Raw genomic sequence first — 23,133 nt, 5'->3', positions numbered from 1 at the left:
CAGCAGCTCAGAGGAGAGGCCAGCTGGTGTTGCTGGAGGCATGCTCAATGCTGCCTCGCATTGTGCTGTGCAAACAGTCAGCAGCGGAAGTGTGCCTAGTGGCTGAGTCTGGCAATCAGGGGGAAGAAAGGTGGGTGGCACCTGGGCTACTAATGGAAAAAAGAGTGGGGCCAGCAGAAAAGTTGAGTTGGGGGTGGTAGCCGCAGGCTAGTGAGGTGATGCTCACAGCTCTGTGGTGCATTCACTGCCTGAGGCGACAGCCTCATCTGACAACAGGTGAGGAGAGCCTCATGGGGAAGCCTCCCCTGCCTGCTGTTGTGCCAGGGAAGGAGATAGCTGGCTTGTCACCACAACCAGAGTGGTGTCTCTGCTTTCTACCCTTGGCTGATCCTCTAAATCCTCACTGTTCATGCTGGAACACACACACGATGCCATGTCTAAAGTCAACTTTCTATATCTTGCCTTGCAAGACTGCAACAGGACTGGAGAACAGAAAGACACAGAGTGTGATCCAAAGATGTAACAAGTCCCTTGTGAGCCACACTCTAGTGACCTCTTTTTCAGGTTAAATGACTGAAAGCTTCACATCCATCTTTGAGAGCTGGCTGGAGATGAGAATAGAGATCAAGCATATTTGAGGTATGTGGAGCTTTCAGGATGAATGGTGAAGGGACCACCAAATACAGCTCTCCTTGGGGAATGATCTCACACAGGCAGAGACAATGATAATCAGTTTTAGGAACCCTAGGTCCTCTGCAATTATCCCCAGTGCCATAGGCCTACCTAACTTGTCTCATATAATTTCCCCAATTTTGCCAACTCCGTTTGCATATGTGGGCCAGTTTTTTAAATGCTTGTTCTTCCTACTCCCCACAAAACAGTGCAGTGTGGAAACAAGGTTTGACACTAGCAAGTTCCTGCCTTCTCCTACCTGGTCCAGTTCCATCTCATCTGGGCTCTTCCATCTGGATGCAAGGATGTTGTTTGTGTGGTCTATTGGCACAACCACAATGTAGTACCACCTAAGAAGCAAAAGGAGTGAAGAGGTGAGCTCTGCCACAGCGGGAGACCTTCTTTGAAATCCCTGCAGCTCCCAGTTGCCACTTCCATTTCCTTTGCATTTCTGGAGGCTCAGGCTGCTGGCATTTTGTAGGCTAATGAGACACAAAGGCCAGTCTCTGGGGATGATGTCAGAGGCTGGGAAAGGACAGCTCTATAATTGGGTTGCTCAGGAAATCCTCAGGGAATCCTATTTCAGTGATGGGAGAGTACAAATACAAATCATACTTCAACAAGCCTCATACAGGAATTTGCATACATTATTTAAAGGAACTGTGCAGCATTAAGGAAGGTACATCCTAGGCCCTTTTGGGGGAATGGGAGATTATGGCTTTGTGCCTCCATTTTTCATATAAAAGCAGGCGACAGACTGGAGCAGGATACTATGCACAAAAATGGTAGCCCAAGACCAGATTCTTAAGTCAACACTTCCAAGACTTGTATACTGTACTCCCCTATTTTTAGCAACCTTTATTTGCTGGGAAACATAAAACAGCACTTTGCAGGTGAACACACCAGAATCATGAGTCTTTGAAATCTGATACAGTTTCCAATATCATCTTTCCTGTCAATGCAAAACAATAACAATAATAATAAAATCCTGTGATTCTAAAAGGATTCACTTAGGAGATTCCCAGAACAAGAAACTACAAGATTGGCTTCAAATATACCATCAGCTGTTCTCCTTTGAAAGAACACAGCAAGGTGACAGCGAATAGAGCAGTATCACAGTAATGGGATATATGTACCTGACTGGCATAGAGGTTTGCACTTTGGGGAGGGTGAGGGCGAACCGTCCGTTGTGGATATATTTGTACGTGGAAATGGGTTTGCTCTGGAGGACATCAGGTGCTGTCCGAATGAAGACCCGGTGCTGCAGTGCTCCTGCGCTGCTTCCCCGGTTCGTGAGTGCAAAGGAGTAATTTGTGTCTGGCTGCAGGTCATTAATCAGCTTCTTCATGGAGTGGCCATCCACCTCCACAGTCTGACCATTGTACAGAATCTGCAAACAGAGGGGGAAATCACTGCAGACCAGACAAACAGGCTTCTTTACCGAAAAGGGCTAAATGGAGCCCCTTTCCAAAACTCATCCTCCAGGCTTGGGTTTTCTCTTCATAATCCTCTTGCTGCATGAAGCACTAAAGAAACTGATTTCTTCTTAAGCATGACTGTCCAAAGGATCATGACACCTTGTGGGGTCTGACACAAGATCCCAGCTAGAAAACTATTAGTAGCACATCTAGTAGCTCTAGGGGTATAGCAAGGTTGGAGGCAGCCCTGGGACTTCTAATCTTGATAATGGGCCCCTCCGCTGGATATTGCCTTGTCCCCCCCACGCCAATGTGTCAGTGTCAGGGAATGTGGCCAGTATTCTTTCACTGGCTGCGTGCTTCCTTTTTTTCCTTTGCAAGCAAGGAAGAGAAAGGAAGTACAGTACCCAGCTGGTGAACTAAATACTTGCTGGCTGGGAGAAGCTGATGGGCAGCACGTCCATGTCCGGATGCCAGCCATACCCCTTGTGCTGGTATCACAAGCACACCAACATGCTGGTGACAGGGGTAGTAGTTGGGCCATCCACCTCTCCTAGCTGGTGAGCGCTTTGTTTGTTGGCTGGGTGCCCTGTGTGGGTGAGAGGGTGCCAGGCCCCATCCTCAGACACCAGTGGACATTTCCCTCTCCCCACCATTGTTCAATGGTGGCTACCCATGAGTGGCTCAAATCTTCAGATCTACCTCTCCAAGTAGGGTCCTAGAAATCCAGTCCCATCACTCTAGCACAACCCATAGAGCCGCCTGGACACAGCTGCTGATACTTGAGTTTCCGGTGGGGGTGGGGATGGGGGTGGAGGAGGAGGAGGAGACAGGAACAAGAATGTATTCTTGCCCATAACAACCTTTAGAATCCTCTCTTTGTACAGAATGTCTTAGCTCCACTCCCTCCATGCATTCTAACTCCAGTACCTTCTCTCCTACTTTCACACCTGAAAATCCTAAATGTACTCCAAATGCAAGGATGCAGACCTCGCCCTCCTCAACAAAACCAAACCCACCTCCACTTTGTTCCTAGTACTCTACCTATCTCAACACCGGGAGGGTTTTTTGGGTTTTTTACAGAAATAATTCTGCCAAAATAATAGTACTGAGGGCATATTCACTCAGGTAACTATTGAAGCCAAAGTCAAGGAAGATAAAGACCTCAGGAAGGGACTTAATAGGGAATTTCAGAAAGCTGAAAGACAAGAAGCAATACTACAATGACATCTGTAAAGACCCTGAGGATGGAAATACACACGGAAAAACAAGGCAAGTTTTCCGAAAGATCTTTGAACTCAGAGGGAGGTTCCAACCTCGAATTGGTATGTTAAGGGATGCCAAAGGACAGATAGTAACTGACTCAGAGAAGATCAAACAGAGATGGAAGGAGAATAGTGACAACAAACCAATGGATCATACAACAAATCAATCTAGAATTCTCCCTCGAGGCACAAATGACCAGGCTCAAACTATCATACTTCGGACACATTATGCGAAGACCCAGCTCCCTTGAGAAGTCTATAATGATGAGGAAAGTTGAAGGAAAGAGAAGAAGAGGATGACCCTCAGCAAGGTGAATGGACTCAATTATGACAGCAATGAATGCACCACTGAGAGACCTTAAAGGCCAAGTTGAAGACAGCGCACCCTGGAGAGAATCTAACGATGTGGTCGCTAAGAGTTGACACCGACTTGACGGCACTTAATCAATCAATCAAGTATTGATGGTTTTGGGTGTGACTGAAAAAGAATTCACTCCCAGCCAACCTCACTCCCCAACACACACTGGCTGTGGGTGAGGAAGATGGGAATTGTAGTCCAGTAACATGTGAGGATCCAAAGGCTGGGAGCCCAGGCCAAAGGGATAGGAATGACCGCCTCCCTCACTAGACCTTGAATGTGGCTTGATGCAGAGTGATGCAAGTCTGTGTGTCAGAGCAGCTAAAACCAATCTTTCTGTGTGTGTTCTCATGAAAATTACCAAAACCTCTTATTTCCCAATAAGCAAGCTATCTCAAAATACATTTTTAGCATCGAATGCTGGCCGAGAAGCAGCCCTTTTGTATCTGCAGGCAGTGTCAGGTTCTGGTTGCAAAAGGAATCTCACCACAGGAATCTCTCAATCACTGCAGAAGACCAGCCATCGCTTTGCAGTAAGTTTATCTCTTGGACCAGATGAAGCAGTGACTGTTCCCTGAGGAGAACTGAAAGCCTCATTATTGATTTTTAGTGAAGAAATTTCAGAGGTCTCAGTTCACCCCCAATGAAAATACCATGAGATTTAGCTTGTGCCTCAGTGTTCACAAATCAGAACAATATTTGCTTTAATTAAATCTGTTAAAGAGAAAGATGACACCCTTTGGGATGTAGATGTAGTGTGAGACTGTTTATCAAGTGTAGATAATGCTAATTGTTCCCATGGAGATTTATCAGTGGTGGCTGTTAGATTATTAGGCTTTGGCCTGGCATGCTGCATGCGTGAATTAAGCAACTAGGGACAGGCAGGAGCCCTGTTTGCAAAGTTCCTGTTCCTGGAGAGCACAGATGCAACTGGGCCAACTACTCTGTTGATGTTTGTGCATAGCCTGGACATCTACAACTGCCATAGGAAGAAGAAAGCTAATTTACACCCCTTGTGTTTGCACGACTGCTCCTAAGTTAGTAAGTCACTAATACCATCTGTTCCTCTGCATCATCATGGCCAATCTGCAGCATTAACTACTGATAACTCTCTGCTTCCATCATCAGCCTCAGCTATGGCAATCACACCAGACCCTACGAAATGCAAGCCATGCCTCAGTCTTGATTCATTAGCTTTCCCAAGACCATTCTGACCACACAGCATTAGGAAGCAGTCCAAATAATGAACCTTTCATGACCAAATTCCCCTCATACAATTCCACTGCTGCCAAGAGTGCTTACCTATCTCTATCATGTTGCTAGTAAGGAACAGCAGGCACAGCAGCATACCATAGACTGTCCCATTTGTATCAAACTTCTCTGTCCTATTGTAGGCAGTATTAAGATAATTCATGGTTAGCTGGAGGACCAAGAGGTCTTGCTCGGGAACTGAATGATTTTGAGTCCTAACTGCAGTCTGCTGTAAGGCACTCTTTAAACATTACTCTGGATTCATGGAGCCACTGCTTTGTGAGCTGCTCCCATGTGAGCAGCACAACACTTAAGTGCCACACTCACATGGACAGGAGCCAATTAAGTTGGAGCTGACCACAAAATGGGCACCTCACCATGTGGAAGCTACTTATGGAAAAGCAGCCCTAGACAGTTAGGTTAATGTTTAAAATGCCCCTGTGGTTTTTCATGATCAGCCAGAGGACCAGGAGGTTTTGTTTTGCCTGGTGGGTGGACAGGTTATTCAAAGGTTTGACTAACTGCTGATTTACTAGTAGTAGTAAGTTTATTACGGTCCTTAGACCAGCTTAACATTTAAAATAATACATTTATAATTTACCAAATATTCAAATTGTTAATACAAGCTCTACGAAGTTTGGATGTAACAAAACAAAACTTGGCCACATTAACAGACTAACAGATTTAAACTTTGACAGCAAAAAATCCAAGTAAACTTGATCCGTATGGCCAGGATGATTCTTTAAGAGAGAAGCAATGAACTTAATACGAGAATCCATATAAAATTGACAATACAGAATAACATGAACTGACTCTATATCCCCTGAGCCACAAGGGCAACGAAGCAACGCATATGGAACTTGTTTATATTTCCTGTCTACGTGTGCAGAAGGAAGGGCATTCAAACGTGCAAGTGTCAATGCTCTCCTAAACTTATGTAAAAATATATGATCTAATATTCGGCCAGTTTGTGACTGAAATTTTGGGAGCCTATATACATTCCCCTTGGTAGTCGTGCACACCCCTCCTGCAGAGCTATATCCAATAGATCTGACAAAACCTATCGCCTGATCTAAACCCCTCCCTATAAGGTTTTCTTGGGACGTACCCAGATGATGCAATTTCATTTTCAGAGCTGTTTTCCATTTAGATGTAAAGCCATCAATTAACATTAAGGGCGCTAGACTGACTGGGAAGAAAACCAAATGCAACCAGAATTTGATTATACAAAACCAGATTTTCATTTTCAAGGTAGTAACCCCAACCTCTCTACGAAGAGCCACATTAGCTGTGCCTCTAGGGGCTAATTTACTAGATTTTGGTGATCTGGAATAAAGGAGATGGATATAGAAGCAAGTATAAGGAAAATGCTGCAATATATGGAATCAGACCATTGGGCATTTGAGCTCAGCATTGTCTATTGACTGGCAGTGGCTTTCAGAGTTTCAGAGAGGAGTCTTTCTTAGCTCTGCATAGAGATGCTAGGGACTGAACTTGGACCCTCTGTGCACAAACCATGTGCTCTATGGCTGAGCTACAGTACCTCTCCTTGAAAGGTCTCTGCTCAGGCAGTGCCTAAACTTCTCACCCTTCTCTGACCCTAAACCCTTGGTGTGTCTCCAGGTTTGCTAACCTAGCTGGGGAATTTATTAAACAAGAAGTGGACTGGTGACAACAAAGCCTCCTAGTCTGAAGATCCCTTGAGACAGAATCTCTTCATTTCTTCCTGTTGCTTATTTCAAATCACAGCCAGATAGATTTGAGTGTCTGGAGGAATGCAGTTACTGGACTTGTATCTGGTCCCTATCAATGACAGCAATATTCCCTTACCTTGAAAGGTACTTCAGATTTATAAGAGTCTGGCACCTCCCAGCTAAGCAGAACTGATGTTTTCATCACAGCACTGACACGGAAGTTCTTTGCAAACACTGCAATTAGAAAGAGCTCTTTTGAGTGAATACTGTGGGGAAACAGTAAGCTACTAACTTGTACCAACTTCCACCCTTGCCAGAAGGAAAATAACGTATGGTTTCAGTTAGAAACATTAAGAGTCCTTTCATCTTAGGAAGACACCTGAACTTTTTAATCATTCTCCCAGCACAAAGGCACTCTTTCGGAGCACAGAAAGACAATAAGAACTGAGTCATCCCCTTCCACTCCCCACTTTGGTCCTTCATCATAATAAACAAGTAACAGTTACTAGACATTGGCTCTGCAAAAAAGCTCCCTTCTGAAAGTTCACAACAAAACTAGCATGCCACAGTTCTCATGGGGTCAGAGGGAAAGTGAGGAGTCTGAAACAATAAAAGCAATCATGCGATCTCCACACACCCCAATCAGTTTTCCCTCCAACAGGGATTTCCAGATGTTGTTGACTACAACTTCCATAACCCCCAAGCAAAAGCCACTGCAACTGGGGATTCTGGGAGTTGTAGTCAACAACATCTGGGAATCCGTTAGAGGAAACACTGACCCCAATCCCCAGGTATCAGCCCAGTGACTGACTAGGCCATCTCCGATTCATTTTTCCGGCCTAAGAGTTCAGGATATAATCACAGCGTGAGGTGCCTACCTTGTTCCATTGGCATCGTCCTAGACTGGATGCTGGGGCTGAGAGGCCCAGCTCCCTTGCTAGTGTGAGCTCTAACTCTGATGTCATAGGTTGTGTCAGGTTTGAGGTTGGTCAGAGTGATGCTCATCTCCTTAGTAACTTTGGTCAGGTTCTGCTGGCTGTTAATATCTCTATACACAACTGTATAATTGGTGATTTTCCCATTCCGCTCAGCCAGTATTGGTGGGTCCCAGGTCACTTCAGTGGTGGAGGTGGTGAGTCCCACCACACTCAGGTTCTGGGGGAAGCCACTTGGCACCTCCTCGGTGGTGGTGATTTCCTTCTCAAACTCCTCCCCAGGACCAGCCCTATTCTTAGCAGATAACTTGAAGATGTAGGTGGCACCCTTGTAAAGGTCGGTCACGGTGTGGTGATCGGCATTCTTCTCAAAGTGAATGACTTTCATCTTCTCCTCATCAGCACGTTTGTACTGTAGCAAGTATCCCAGGAGCTCCCCAATCATCTCTTTGGGTGGGTGCCAATTGATTAAGGCGGTATTCATGGATGTGGTGCTGATCATCATGGTAGGCTTGCCTGGGACTGGGGGACAAAAACAGGGTGACATGCTGTGGGTAGGAGGGAGAGCAAGCTCTAGCCTTCTGGCTATGGGAGTCACTCATGTGTAGGTTTAGAGATAACTACATGTTAAGAAATATTAGGTGTTATGTCTAGGGTTAGACATTTAACCGGTCAAAACAGATTTGGTAAGCTGAGTGGTCAAATGTTATTGAATAATAGTCAATAATTTTGAAAGCATTAGCTTTATTAGGATAATGAAAAGATACTTTAATCAGCAACAGATTTTTATTTATGCTAATCACTAAACAAATTATTTATCTGTCATTGTTAAACAATTAAATTAACTTTTAAAATTATAATGAATAATTATAATATTCAATATTAGGCAATACTAGGAAAATCTTCTATAAATGCGAATAATTCACTGACCATTTCTTCTCTTTGATTTTAACTTGGAACACCAAGGTTTAAATTACAGTTAAAAAAAATCAGAAATAAAGCAAAACAGCAGCAACTGAAAACAAAAGTCAGTTTTTAAAGACAGTTGCCTATGCAGGCAGAAGGCCAATTCTTCAAGCATCAGCAACATCAACTTCTAGTTCCTGTAACAAAAAAGGCAGAATCATTGGCAGACCTGGGCAGTGGCTTTTGCCACTGATGGCTGCTTTTGTTTCAGCTTCTGTTTGGAAATACCTGCAATAACAGCAGGTACCAAGTAGAAGCTTTGTTATGATGCTAGGTTTGCCCAACCCTCCTGCAATGCTAGGGAAAGAACAGCATTCAGCCCTTGTTAGCAAATGATATCATAACAAGAGAGAAAAGGGTAAGAAGTAAGCTACCATCTATGCAGTGACATTCTTAGCTTCATAGAGAATTTTACAAAATTTGTAAATCAACTGACTAGTCAACTGACAATGTTTAATCGGTTAATTGATTGGCATGCAAACCCTAGATATGGTCCTTTCTGGACTGTATCACTTTAGACTGCAGATGGAAGATTTCATATTTAAATACTTCTCCACATTAGACAATACTTCCTCACATTAAACAAGCTGCATGTACAAAAGTAGCACATGTGGGATAAGGCTAAGCTAGCTTTCTCTATCTCATGCACTTTTTCTACACTATGGGAGTCTATAACATGAGTACTATTAAAACATGGCATCATTACCTGCAGTCTCAAGTGGTTCAGCCCAGAAATAACTGTATTATATTGTACTAGCTGGGCCGGGCGCAGAGCATCTGCGCTTCCGGCTGGCCCACCCACCACAGCTGCTTTCCCCCACCCGCCAGCACATCCGGCTTTCTGGCTGACTGGCCACTTCCCCTCTGCCCACTTCTCACCCCACCCCACTGCGCTTTCTGGCGGGTCAGCTGGCCAATAGCCAGCCTCTTCTCCCCCCCACCCCACCTGCTTCTCACCCCACCCCCCTGCGTTTTCTGGCTGGCGGGCCGGCTGGAAAGCCGGCCTGCCACATCCTCCCACCTACTCCCAGTAGTGACCACCGCCTCCTGCCGGCCCGCTGCCGCCCCCTCCTCCCACCGGCCAGGCCGGACCTCCGCCGCCTTCTGCTTGCGCCAGCTGGCCTGGCCCACCGCTACTACCTCTGGCCAACCGGCTGCCACCGCCATTGTCTCCCCACCCTGTTGCTATACCCCAGGCAGCTGCTCGCAAACTCTCACGAGAGCTGCCATGCATGGGAATAGCGATGGGTAAGTTTAGGAGAATTATATAGATAGATAGATTTCTGAATGTGTAGTTTGGTCCCTACACAATTTTCATAAAAATTCTAAATTCCATAACAGAAAAGACAAATTCTGTATGGCTTGACTATGTAAATAAATACAATTAATAAAATAATATAATAAATTAAGAAATATAATTCTGACAGTATAACTTGTCTTTTTTGGTCATGAAATTTGGATTTTTTGTTGTTGAAAACCCTGTGTTGGAAGCAATGCGACTGTAAAGCATTGCGAGTAAGAAAAGATGAAAACAAAGGTCACAGTGCCAATGAAGTGGCCATTGACAGCCTGTGTCTCTTGGTGAGATTTTTACAAGAATTCTATGGACTGCTGTATTTTAAGCAAATTTCTGCAAGAATTACAGAATTGGCAAACACTGCTAATGTAGCAGGTGAGTAGGTTATGTACCAAGATTTAGAGAACACCAAATTCTGATACAAATTATTTAAACAATTAGCAGCTATGAATCCCTTATATCTAAAGCATAAGGAAATCCACCTGTAGCAATTATTCGGAAGTACAACCAATAGTTTGAATGGATACTGTCCAGTATCCTCATGAATATTATTTTCAAAATCTCCTTATATCAGTCTCTCAAATCTCAGTGCATCTAAGTAATCACCCACTGAACACGTTGATTACCTAAGTAATCACCCCTTGACATTTGCAAAAGGAGTGCAGAGAAAGCTAAACCATAAGATGTTGGCCAGTGTAATGAAAAAGGTGATAGGTATTGCCATAAACTAAATAAATCTAGCATAAAGGTGTTGAAGAACCAGGCTTAGATCCGGAATCTCAGTCAGTTTGATGCAGGCAATTTTCATAGCAATCCTTATAATTTCACCACCTGTGCGAGCTGTTTGAGAGAGCATGGCATGCTGTTTGCAATCAAAATGTGCTGTGTTTGAGCTGATGAACTGGTTCCTGCTAAGAATGTTGATGTGATGGCTAAGCAGCAACAGGATTCCAAATCTTATATGTGTAGCACAAATTAAGGGCTTCTCCCTTCAAAGCTTAACACCTGCTGTATAAAATGGATGGTTTCATATCTCAGATCCACCCATAACAGGGATATATCTTTCTCCCAGATCAGATGAGATTGACGTGTAAATCCATCAACAGCAAAAGATATTCAGAATCAGCATACAGGTAGTGCCAAGGTATTGCTTATGCTGGGCTGACTTGTAATTCTTAGGGCCAATTCACAGTAACAAACTGGTATTCTGGATGTGGGTTTTGTTTGACTTGTGGTGAAGCAATTGTATGAGTGGTATATAGTTATGGGATATCTAAACAGGCTTTGCCTGCTTAGATGGAAGCTGTGGTGTCAGGGTGAACAGAACAAAAAAGGAAATGCTGACAAGAGAAAGAGCCCACAGAGTTACTCTGATATCAGTAGGAACATGCAGAAAGGAATCTCAGAGCAAAAGACTGTGTAATCCTGTGCTTTGGACTAAGCTGAAATTCACTCTCACTGCTCACAGAGCCTAATTAGTAAATGTGAGTCAATAAGGTTGTGCACACAACTGTTTCTGGGAAGAGGAGGGAGGGTGGGTGGGGAGGCAGGGCTGAACCTACTTTCCCCCAACAATTGTCCTGCTGCTCAGAGCAGCACAGATTAAGCACCCACATGTTCCATGCTGCTCTGAGCAGCACAGATTGTTGGAGGCCAGGAAAATGAGTCTCAACCTCAAGGTATCCCACAATGGGTGAACTCCCTGTGAGTCAGGCTCTCTAGGCGCCTGACTCTGTGCACCCCAAACCTAGGGTAAAGGGCAACCCTGAAACTGGGGTAAATGGCATTCCTGGGGTAAATCACACGACCCCAAACCTGGAGTGAAGGGTGCACCCGCACCTTTTAACCTAGGTTAACCCAGCCTGGGGTAAATTCCTGGGCTTGTGGGGGATGCAGTGCTGGGATCGCCCTCGATCCCGGTGCTGCAAACGAGCAGGCACACAAAGACAAAAATTGCACTCTGTAGCCAGAAGCTTAATTAACGCATTGTGAAAATCTAGGCCGCATCCAAAACAATTGGAGACAGCTCTCCAGAAAGGCCTCCTTAAAAAGCCTTTCATTGCCCCATAGGGCAAACTGTTAAGAAAAGACTGTAATTCTAAATCCTAAGTAGGCTCAGCACACCTAGGTGAATTCCTCTGCTTTTCATACTGGCCAATATAAACCTCTTCGCATCCCAGGGGGCCTTTACCCCCATTTGCTTTCTACCTCTTCTTTAGTCAAGTGCGTGGAACAGGAGAGAAAAACATATAATTTTCTGTTCAGAGTGTGTACACATCTTGTGGAGGAATGAGGCCTAGACATCTTGTTTTTGCAAATAAGTCATTTTATTATAAATGAATTATAAATTGCATTAATAACCCCAAACCTCTTCATTACTGTAAATAGACTGTGTGTATAAAATGCTTGTAAGTCCCTGTGTTAGGAAAAAAATGACAGGGTCAACAGTTCATACCTGCTGTACTTTAGTTACACTTTTGAGAAAGAACTATTTGACAATTCGGTTTTGGAGGGAAGGGAAATTTTAAATCTATTGGTTATGTTTTGAAAAATGGAGGGAACTTTGAGTTGGGTTGATTGGAGATTTTGAAAAGTATGGGTGGGAAATCTGTGTACATATAGATGTGTTAGCCACCGACTGGCATAGTGGGGAAGCAACCTGCCTAGAGAGCAGGAGGCTATTGGTTCATATCCTGCTGGTGTGTTTCCCAGAATATGGGGAACTCCTATATTGGAGATCAGCGATATAGGAAGGTGCTGAAAGGCATAATCTCAGACTGCGCAGGAGAAGGCAATGGTAAACCCCTCCTGTATTCTACCAAGAAACATGGCTCTGGGGTTGCCAAGAGTCTACGGCACAACCTTTCTTTTCCTTTCCTGTTCAGAGAGTTTCTAAGTCAGAATCTGGAGAAAGTCAGAAGAAGAAGGGTGCATTGCAGAATCAGAGAGGAGTTCAGCCGGCAGTCAAAGCTGAAGACTTGAAGAAAGTCTGAAAGAGACTGCAGAACTGAAGAACTGCTGGCATAAAGCCGTGGCAGTAGATAGATAGGATTCTTTCTAACAAATGCCCTATCAGTAAAGGTACTAGACAAGGCTGCCCTCTCCCCCCACTGCTGTTTGTTATGGCTCTTGAACCATTGGCTAGAATGATCCAGCAAGACCAAAGAATCCATGGAATTAAAATGGCAAATCAAGAACATAAAATACAATTGTATGCCTATGATGTGGCTCTTACAATTCTTCAACCGATTGATTCCCTGAGAGCAATCATGGAACACATTGACCACTACAACAAGGTTTCCAGATAAAAATAAATCACAGATCATTAAGTGGGATTTGTGTGCTACAGAATTACTGTATCTGGAAGAGGAAACTGGATTCCAGTCAACAACCAAGCTTGTCAGGTATCTAGGGATTAACTTTACAGGGAATAACAAAGACTTGTTCAAGAACAATTACCTTCTAATGTGGGGGAAAGGTTGAACCTTTCTTGGCTAGGAAGGATCGCATCGGTTAAAATGAATATCTTATCTAGAATATATTTTTTATTTCAAATGATCCCTATTAAGATAGAAGATAAGATACTGAATGCATGGCAGAGGCATATTAATTCTTTCATTTGGGCTGGAAAGAAATCAAGAGTCAAGTTTAAGGTTATGCAAGATGCAAAGGAACGGGGAGGATTGGCTGTTCCTAACCTGAAATTATACTATCATGCCAGCTGTTTGACATGGATATCAGACTGGATCAGATTACCATACGGTCCAACTATGAACATGGAAGGATCAGGCTTATCGGAGGGTTTAAATAAGTTCCTATGGACTAGGACAAGGAGAGTTAATCAAGAAATAAAATCCCATACAATCAGAAATAGCTTGTTAACTGTTTGGGACAAATACAGGAACAGAATTAGTCCAGATATATCCCCTTTGGCATCCATTTTAAATATTTTTTTTCATGAAGAATAAAAACTTTAAAAATTTAGTCTTTGGAGAGACAAGGCATATATAATATGCATTGATATACAAACTGCTGTTGAAGTACGACTCAGAAACAGAACAGATTAAAGGCTGCATGATTAAATGGATGCAAAGTATAAATAGAACAATTGATCTCCAACAATGGGAGCATCAATGGAGGGTGAATATAAAATTTACTGCAAACAGTACTTTATGGGGAAATTGGTATAAAATGTACTTTCGGTATATAACTCCTGCTAAGATAAATACGATGGGACAGTAACTACCCAGGAGATTGTTGGAAGTGTGGGAAGCATGTGGGGACTTTTTATCATATGTGGTGGACCTGTGATAAAGCATAACAATTTTGGGGGGAAAATTCATGCTATGATGCAGAAAACCCTAAATATAAACTTTTCCTACCTACCACAACTTTCCTCTCCACCTAAATATGACTAAATCCTCCATACCAGACAAATATACAGAGCTATCTTTATACATGATTACAGCAGCAAGGATTCTTTACGCTGCAAAATGGAGCTCCCAAATACTCCCAACACTAGATGAATGGACATTAAAGATATGGGAATGTGCCTCAATGGCTAAAGGCACAGCTTACTTTAGGAATAACACAGACGAAACATTCTGGCTATCTTGGGCACCTTTTATAAATTATAATGAAGCGCAAGGTTTGTACCCTCACCCAAGTTTGGTTTTGTCATGGCTCAGACTTCAAAATCAGAAGACTCAGAGCAGGAAGACTTGCCTGCTAGGGAGCCACAGCAGCAAGATCTGGCAGAGAAACCAGACTCGGGACCTGAGGATTCTCAACAGCTGCCAGACTTGAATTCTGATGTGGAAGAGCCTGAGATTCCACCTATAGTGAGACGAAGTATCAGGAGGCAGGCTCAGAGGGACTCACGCAGGTGCAGGAGATAACAGGGAAGAAAGACAAACTGCTGACTCAGGGAAGCCTGATTGGTTCCTGGTTCTGTTGAGCCTTATATAGTCAACAGTCTCTCATGGCTGAGTTGCTGTTTGCAACTTCGCTGGCAGCAGATACTGTGCTCTTGGAATTATATCTTTTCCGTGTTCCAGTTTGTCTTGTCTGTACTTCCCTGTATTGTTCCCTTAATTCCTTGTTCAGTGTCCTTTGCTTGTTTCATTCCTTGTTTTGTCTTTTCTTCCAGTTATTACTCAGTTATTGTTAGAGGGAGGTACCTAGTTTCAGTTCAGCGGACTTAATTCATTTTCTGTTTTCTTTGTGAGCCTTTTATTTTCCTTCATCCAGTTTCGTTGCTGCTTTCTGTTTACTCTCTTTCTGGAGGTTGTAAATCCTGTAGGGATAGCCGGGCTATCAGTTCATGACAGTATGCAAACAGCCTTGTTTTTCACACCCACTTACCAGCTCTGGGTAGAGAATGGCTGAAGCCTTACAAGCCCAGATTGATCATCTGGTGTAGGGATGTGCACGGTCCGGAGCAGTCCGTACCGGCACTGAAGGGGGGCCTTACTTTAAGGGTGGGGAGGGCTTACTTACCCCTCCTGCCTCTTTGTCCCCTCCAGCGCCCGTATTCCACAGAATAACGGGGCGCTGGAAACCAGCCGCCCCCCCGCCGCGCCCCCCCCGCCACGGGCAGATTTGGCCAGAAACTAAAGGTACAAATGCTGCCGCCGCCGCCCGCCAGCCCTCCCTCCCTCCCTCCCAGCCACCCGCCCGAGTCCTCACCCGATCTCTTGGAAAAAAACGAGAGGAGCTAGCGAACAAAGCTCCTCTCGCTAGGAAGTCCTGTAGCATACTGAAGAAGCTTTGCGCGCACGTGCATGCGCGCGCCACAAAGCACGCCGATCGCCGGAGGCCCGGTCTACCTGCTAGGAAAAGGCCGGGTAGACCGGCGATCGGAGGCCCGGTCTACCCGGCCTTTTCCCGGCGGGTAGACCGGGCCTCCGGCGATCGGCGTGCTTTGCGGCACGCGCATGTGCGCGCGCGCAAAGCTTCTTCAGTATGCTACAGGACTTCCTAGCGAGAGGAGCTTTGTTCGCTAGCTCCTCTCGTTTTTTTCCAAGAGATCGGGTGAGGACTCGGGAGGGCGGGCAGGCGGCTGGGAGGGCTGGCGGGCGACGGCGGCGGCATTTGTACCTTTAGTTTCTGGCCAAATCTGCCCGCGGCGGTGGGGGTGGCTGGTTTCCAGCGCCCCGTTATTCTGTTGAATACGGGCGCTGGAGGGGGCAAACAGGCGGGAGGAGTAAGTAAGCCCTCCCCGCCCTTAAAGCAATAACCCTCACCCGGACCCGAACCAGCCAGGGCCGAACCGGTCCGGCAGTTCGGCCATTCTTCAGAATGGCCGCCGGACCGGTTCGGACACACCCCTAATCTGGTGCAGGCTCTTACAACCCTTCAGGCTCAGGTACACGCCGGGCCCTCCCCACCTCGTCGTAAATGCCCAGTTGCAGCTCCTGATAAATTTGATGGCTCTCCTGCTGGCTTTGCCGCTTTTCTGGCTCAATGTGAGCTTCGGGTAGAAGACTTCCCTCAGGACACCCACAAAGTGGGGTTTGTTATCAGTCTTCTCTCAGGAACAGCAGCTAAATGGGCAACTCCTCTCCTGATTGAGAACAGCCCACAGTTAAACAACTATGCTGCCTTTGTAACTGCCTTCAGGGGAATGTTTGAAGATCCTGTAAAGGCTGAGACTGCTAATAGGCAGATTCGTAGGTTAAGGCAAGGGAGAGGGTCCGTGGCTGATTATGCCACCTCTTTCAGATTGTTAGCCCAAGACCTGGCCTGGAATGAAGCAGCTTTGATAGAACAGTTCCAAGAGGGCTTGGCTGAGGAGGTCTTAGATGAGCTGGCCTGGGTAGAGCATCCAGGCACATTGAGGACTTTAATAGATTTATGTCTTCGCATTGACGGACGTCTTGAAACCAGGCACCAACACCATTCCACTACCTCAGCACGTAGAATTCCTGGGGTTACTCCTAAAGCATTACCCCCTGCCATACCTGCCATAACTGATAAGGGCGAGGGAGAGCCGATGCAATTGGGTGGAGCCCGCCCCAGATTGACCATAGAGGAGAAGGACCGCTGCAGAAAGGAAGGGCTGTGCTTGTATTGCGGGCAAGAAGGCCATTTCGCTCATTCATGTCCTGCCAAAGTGCCACGCCCCCGGTTGGTGGGAAACGCTTCTCCCCAGACCTAGAAGGGACCCTAGGGCTGGGGTATGTTTCCAGGTCCATTCACGTTTCAAGGCCCCGGCTTACCTTATTAGTTGTTCAGGTTACCCTAAGAATCTCTGGAAAGTCTCCTATAGCCACTCAAGATCTGGTAGACTCAGACTCTAGTGGGACGTTTATGGATTGCCGGATAGTGGAGAATTGGGGGAGGGGGTTTGGAGAAGTTTGGAGAACCCCCTTACCATGGAAACAATTGATGGCTGCATATTGTCCTCAGGGCCTGTGACCCAGAGAACAGAATCAGTAGCAATGGAAATACAGGGGCACGTAGAAAGGATCCAATTCTTTGGAGCAGAGATTTCCCCATATCCCATAGTTCTGGGGACGGACTGGCTGCAGACCGATGACTCCCATATTTCATGGAATCGAGGGGAGGTGGTATTTTCCTCTCCATATTGCCAACGTAATTGCTGGTCAACTTAGGCGACTGATGCAGCGCTTGGCTCCGCATGCTCTGATGATACTCAGGGGTGGCTGGTGGAGTTTCAGACTTCAAGGCACATTCGGCAAGACCCCATGGGCTGCACTGCTTGTCTGCTTCTGCAACACCTCCGGTCCTGCCAGTAAAATATCAGGACTTTGCCGATGTCTTTGATAAGAAAGAGGCAGACCAGTTACCTCCCCATCGACCATACGATTGTACGATTGATCTGATCCCCTGGCAAAGATACCGGCAGGGTGTATTTACCCTCTTTCCGAGCCAGAAGTTCAGGCGTTACGGGATTTTTTGGAGAAAAATCTAAAACAGGGTTTTGTAAGACCTTCTACCTCCCCAGCATCCACTCCTGTGTTATTCATCAAGAAAAAATGCAGCGAGCTGAGACTTTGTAATGATTATCGAGCACTAAACAAGCTCACAATCCAAAATCGGCACCCGTTACCGTTGATCTCGGAATTGTTAGAGCAGTTGAAAGGGGCTACCATTTTTACCAAATTAGATCTTAGAGGGGCTTACAACCTGATACGAGTAAAAGAGGGAGATGAGTGGAAAACCACATTCTCAAACCGTTTCAGCCATTATGAGCACACAGTTATGCCGTTTGGTCTGTGTAATGCTCCGGTGGTCTTCCAACACTTTATGAATGATGTGTTCAGAGACTATTTGGACTGGTTTGTGGTCATTTATTTGGATGATATTTTGATTTACTCTCCCACTCCAACGGCCCATGTTTCTCATGTCAGGGCGGTCCTACAAAGACTGCGCAAAAACCACCTGTACGCCAAATTAGAGAAATGCGCATTCGACCTTTGGGTCATAGACTTTTTGGGGTATCGGATCTCCGCTTCAGGCTTGGAGATAGACCCTAACAAGGTTGAAGTGGTGGTTTCATGGCAACCTCCATGAAACAAGAAGAAGGTACAGCACTTTTTGGGTTTTGCAAATTACTCACGCCGTTTCATTCCATATTTTGTGGACCTAGCTATACCCCTAACCAACTCACTCTGTGCCAAAGGCTCGTTTCAATGGACCGTGGAGGCTCAACAAGTCTTTCAGACCCTAAAGAATGCCTTTGTGACCAAACCATTATTGCAGCATCCTGATACACTAAGACCATTCCTTTTAGAAACCGATGCATCAGACACCGCCATTGGGGCGGTTCTATTACAGTTTTCTCTGACCCACAAGAAGGAGCTTCCGTGTGGCTTTTTTTCACGCAAGCTTACTGATTCTGAGTGTAATTACACTATCTGGGAGAAAGAACTCCTAGCCATCAAAGCTGCCATGGAACATTGGAGACATTTGTTAGAGGGGGCTCGCTTCCCTATACAGGTGAGGACGGATCACTGAAATCTAGAACATTTGCAGACCACTCGCAAATTAAATCAACGTCAGATTCACTGGTCACTGTTCTTTTCCCATTTCAATTTTCATGTCAAATACATCCCCGCCTTCAGAAACAGGCTGGCTCTATGCTTTATCTCAAAAGCCTGAGTTCATGCAAGAAGAATGTGCGACAGTACCATCTACTGTATTGCCCACTTGTGCTTTGCTGGCTTCAGCACCTTCCGTATTGTTCTTGGATCGATTATGACAAGCCCAAAAACTAGATCCGGTAGCTCAGACCCACCAAAGACAGATCTCGTCCGGAGAACCAGGGGTGCGGTCCTTATTTTCTCGTAAGGATGGTCTTTTATGCTACCGAAATAAACTTTTTATTCCGGAAGGTCTGCTCCGAGGGGAGGTCCTACAGCAGTGCCACAACAGTAGACCCACGGGGCACTTTGGGATCTATAAGACAATTCATTTGATTGATCGTGACTTTTGGTGGCCCAGGCTACAGAGGGATGTAGAAGACTATGTTCGAGCTTGTCCAGTGTGCCAACGGGCTAAGATCACCCCGGGGAAACCGCAAGGTTATTTACATCCACTCCCTACCCCGGAGGGACCATGGAGGGTGATCTCCCTAGATTTTATTACAGACTTACCCAATTCGGAAGGCTTTACAACCATTTTGGTCATGGTAGATTTATTTACAAAGATGGCTCATTTCATCCCTTGCGTGGGAACACCAACAGCAAAAGATACAGCTAAGTTAGTGGTGGATCATGTCTTTCGGCTTCATGGACTCCTGGACGGAATTGTGTCTGACAGGGGAACCCAATTCACTGCAAGATTTTGGAAAGCTCTTTTTAAGCTGTAGGATGTGCGGCTTCATATGTCTTCCGCATATCACCCCCAAACCGATGGGCAGGCAGAAAGAATGAATGCCACGCTAGAACAGTATCTATGGTGTTATGTCAACCATTTGCAGACTGATTGGAGGGAACTTTTGTCTCTCGCCGAGTTTGCATACAACAATACCCTGCATGTATCCACCCGACAAACCCCGTTTTTTGCGTCCTATGGATTTCATCCTTGGGGTTATCCCGGGCAAGTGACTACGCAGTCTTCGGTTCCGACTACAGATCAGTTTGTGGAAGAGTTACAGGCTATCCATACAATGCTAAAGGACCAGTTAAACCAGGCTATACAAGACTACGAACGGTATGCAGATACCAAGCATAGACCAGGAGCCCCGTTAAAAGTTGGGGATTCGGTTTGGTTATCAACTAGGCATCTACCGCTTCATAGGCCCTGTCAGAAACTGGACGCGAAGCATCTAGGCCCGTTCAAGATTGGAGCCCAGATTAATCCCGTCACCTTTCGCTTGACATTGCCATCCACCATGCACGTTCACCCTGTATTCCATCGGTCCTTGCTCTCCCTTGCATGGCCCCCGCATCCCTGGAGGAGTCAAACCGAACCCCCGCCTCTGGTTCTGGTTGAAGGACAGGAGGAGTATGAGGTCAAGGGGATCCTGGATTCACGGCTTCACCGAGGTCGAATGCAATATTTGGTGGATTGGAAGGGCTATGGCCCGGAAGAACAGTCCTGGGAGTACACGGAGGATGTACCCCCCCCCCGTTTAGTGCGTAACTTTCATTGCCAGTACCCTGGGAAGCCAACCGATCAAAGCCGGGTCGGGAAGGACCCTGGGGAGGGGTGTGGTGTCATGGCTCAGACTTCGGAATCAGAAGACTCAGAGCAGGAAGACTCGCCTGCTAGGGAGCCACAGCAGCAAGATCTGGCAGAGAAACCAGACTCGGGACCTGAGGATTCTCAACAGCTGCCAGACTTGAATTCTGATATGGAAGAGCCTGGGATTCCACCTATAGTGAGACGAAATATCAGGAGGCAGGCTCAGAGGGACTCACGCAGGTGCAGGAGATAACAGGGAAGAAAGACAAACTGCTGACTCAGGGAAGCCTGATTGGTTCCTAGTTCTGTTGAGCCTTATATATTCAACAGTCTCTCATGGCTGAGTTGCTGTTTGCAACTTCACTGGCAGCAGATACTGTGCTCTTGGAATTATATCTTTTCCGTGTTCCAGTTTGTCTTGTCTGTACTTCCCTGTATTGTTCCCTTAATTCCTTGTTCAGTGTCCTTTGCTTGTTTCATTCCTTGTTTTGTCTTTTCTTCCAGTTATTACTCAGTTATTGTTAGAGGGAGGTATCTAGTTTCAGTTCAGGGGACTTAATTCATTTTCTGTTTTCTTTGTGAGCCTTTTATTTTCCTTCATCCAGTTTCGTTGCTGCTTTCTGTTTACACTCTCTCTCTCTCCGGGGGTTGTAAATCCTGTAGGGATAGCTGGGATAGCAGTTCACGACAAGTTTTTGTTAAAACTGAGTTAATACAGCATACATTTGTTTTTGAAATAATGATATAATCTTTGATCTGTTTTTTGTTTTTCTGGCTCTGGAATATTTGAAGATTTGATGAACTTTAATCTTGCAATGGGATTTTCTATTTGAATGTTCTCCACAATGTCCCACATGTACCTGTATGAAGCTCAAGAGTGTATAATGCAAACTTCTTCTTTTTTTCTACCTTTAAATTTAAAAATTCTTATTTGAAGAAAAAAAAAGAACTGGAAAAGAACAGCATCTGAGGCTGAACTAAGGAAAAGTCAGAGCTGTTAAAGGTGATCATCAAGGACTTTAAGTTAGGGCTTTGTGAGAGTCAGGTTAGTGGACGTTTTTTTTAACCACATTTTGTTCATTATGCTCTTTTGGTTAAATTTTTTTTTTTTACTAAACTTGTGAAGCAACTTTTGATTTTAAAATGGAACTATTTGCAAAGTAAACATTTATTGTTTACCTAAAAAGGGGGGGAAAAGTAGCTTCTGTTTCTCCACCCCATGCTATAGGCCTTACCATTCTACCAAAGTTTGTTTTTGGAATGGAACTTTGAAAGGCTGTTATGGGAGACTCAGCCTAGAGCACACGTCTACTTGGTTGCAGTGGTTTAAACAGGCAATTGTCAGGGAGATCTGTGTCAGGTGTTAGCCGTGATGCAGATCTTCCACACATCTACCTTTGGGATTCAAACACATTGATGTGTAATACACACACACACACACACACACACACAATGAGGCTGTTCTCACATGCAGCCTAACCTGGGCTAGGGATGCCCAGCCTGGGTTAGGCTGTGCGTGAGAACTGCTGGGATTGGGTCCAATAGCATGGGCCAGTGCCGCCTGGCCCAGTTTTTAAGCCCAACTGTTAGCTAAGGTTAAGGATGTGAGTGCTCCCTTACCCTCAGCTACCTGCTTGTGTGCAAGCACGGGCTGCTTCTAGCCCGGCCTCACACAGAGATGGGTGCCTAGAGTGCCTATCTCTTGGGGGAATCCCCCAATGCAGTGTGTGTGTGTGTGTGTGTGTCAGAGGCCCAATGAATCCTGGCCTCAGATCAATCTGCTCTACACTGCACTGCAGCGCAAGGCTGATGGTGTGGGAGCACAGAGCCTGTTCCCACCAGGCTTACCAGGATCATCTTGGGGGAGAAGGCAAGGTTTGGGAAAGGCTTCCCCCAGCCCACCTGCCAGGCAGGTCATGTGCATGGCCTCTGTCTCACTTTTAACACCCTCCTAAATGGAGTCTCAGAGCACCAAGAGTTTGTTGAGGAACAAGGATGAAAGGAAAGGACTAGTCATGCCAGTGTTTGGTGCTGCCTCTTGAACACCGATAACACAGCAAAAACTTAGAATTTGGCATCATCCAATGAAATTGATTGGCCGTGAGTTTAATACAGACAAAACAGCGTGCACAATGTATATTAACTTATGGAATTCACTGCTATAAGATTTAGTGATGGCCACTAGTTTAGACGGCTCTAAAAAAGATTATACATGGATAAGTCTCATCAGCTATTAGCTATGATATGGAACCACTATGTGTAGAAACCAGTATAGCCTGGAATTCTAGAAGCTTGGGATACACAGCAGGGGATGGTCATTGCTTTTCTATTCTGCTTGTGAGCCTTCAGAGGCAAATGGCTGGCTGCTGTTAGAATCAGAATGTTGGACTACAGAGAGATTATGAAGGACAATTGTAATTGTGTAGAGGCTCTTAGAGAGTGGAATAATTTCCATTCTCCTCTGCAATGTAGCTCACTTGCTTTCTCCACTACCTGCAGACAGTCTGCCCATCAGGTAATAAGGTTAAAGACACACAACCTTTCCACCTACCTGACTTTACTGGAGATTAAAATCTTTACCAGCCCACAATCCTCCAGGTGCACCAATGATTCAGTAGTTCAAA

The 23,133-nt window shown here is 45.4% G+C and overlaps 1 protein-coding gene across 25 annotated transcripts in view; it reads right to left on the bottom strand.

Moving 5' to 3' along the window:
• PTPRF (protein tyrosine phosphatase receptor type F) overlaps nucleotides 1-23,133 on the bottom strand; it is a 759,513-nt gene that overhangs the window by 57,279 nt on the left and 679,101 nt on the right. For all 25 annotated transcript variants that reach the window (XR_008305992.1, XM_053244735.1, XM_053244734.1 and 22 more), the window contains 4 exons: nucleotides 7,537-8,115; nucleotides 6,795-6,892; nucleotides 1,809-2,062; nucleotides 932-1,022 (listed from right to left, as the gene is read on the bottom strand). Coding sequence is in view for 24 of the 25 variants with exons in the window: in XM_053244735.1 (XP_053100710.1) it covers nucleotides 932-1,022; nucleotides 1,809-2,062; nucleotides 6,795-6,892; nucleotides 7,537-8,115 (1,022 nt within the window). In the remaining variant the exon portion in view is untranslated. The remainder of the gene's footprint in view (nucleotides 1-931; nucleotides 1,023-1,808; nucleotides 2,063-6,794; nucleotides 6,893-7,536; nucleotides 8,116-23,133) is intronic.

This window comes from Hemicordylus capensis, chromosome 4 (assembly GCF_027244095.1).
Source record: "Hemicordylus capensis ecotype Gifberg chromosome 4, rHemCap1.1.pri, whole genome shotgun sequence".
NCBI classification, from domain to species: domain Eukaryota; kingdom Metazoa; phylum Chordata; class Lepidosauria; order Squamata; family Cordylidae; genus Hemicordylus; species Hemicordylus capensis.
Note: the sequence above shows the minus strand (reverse complement) of the source record. Positions and strands in the feature narration are given on the sequence as shown.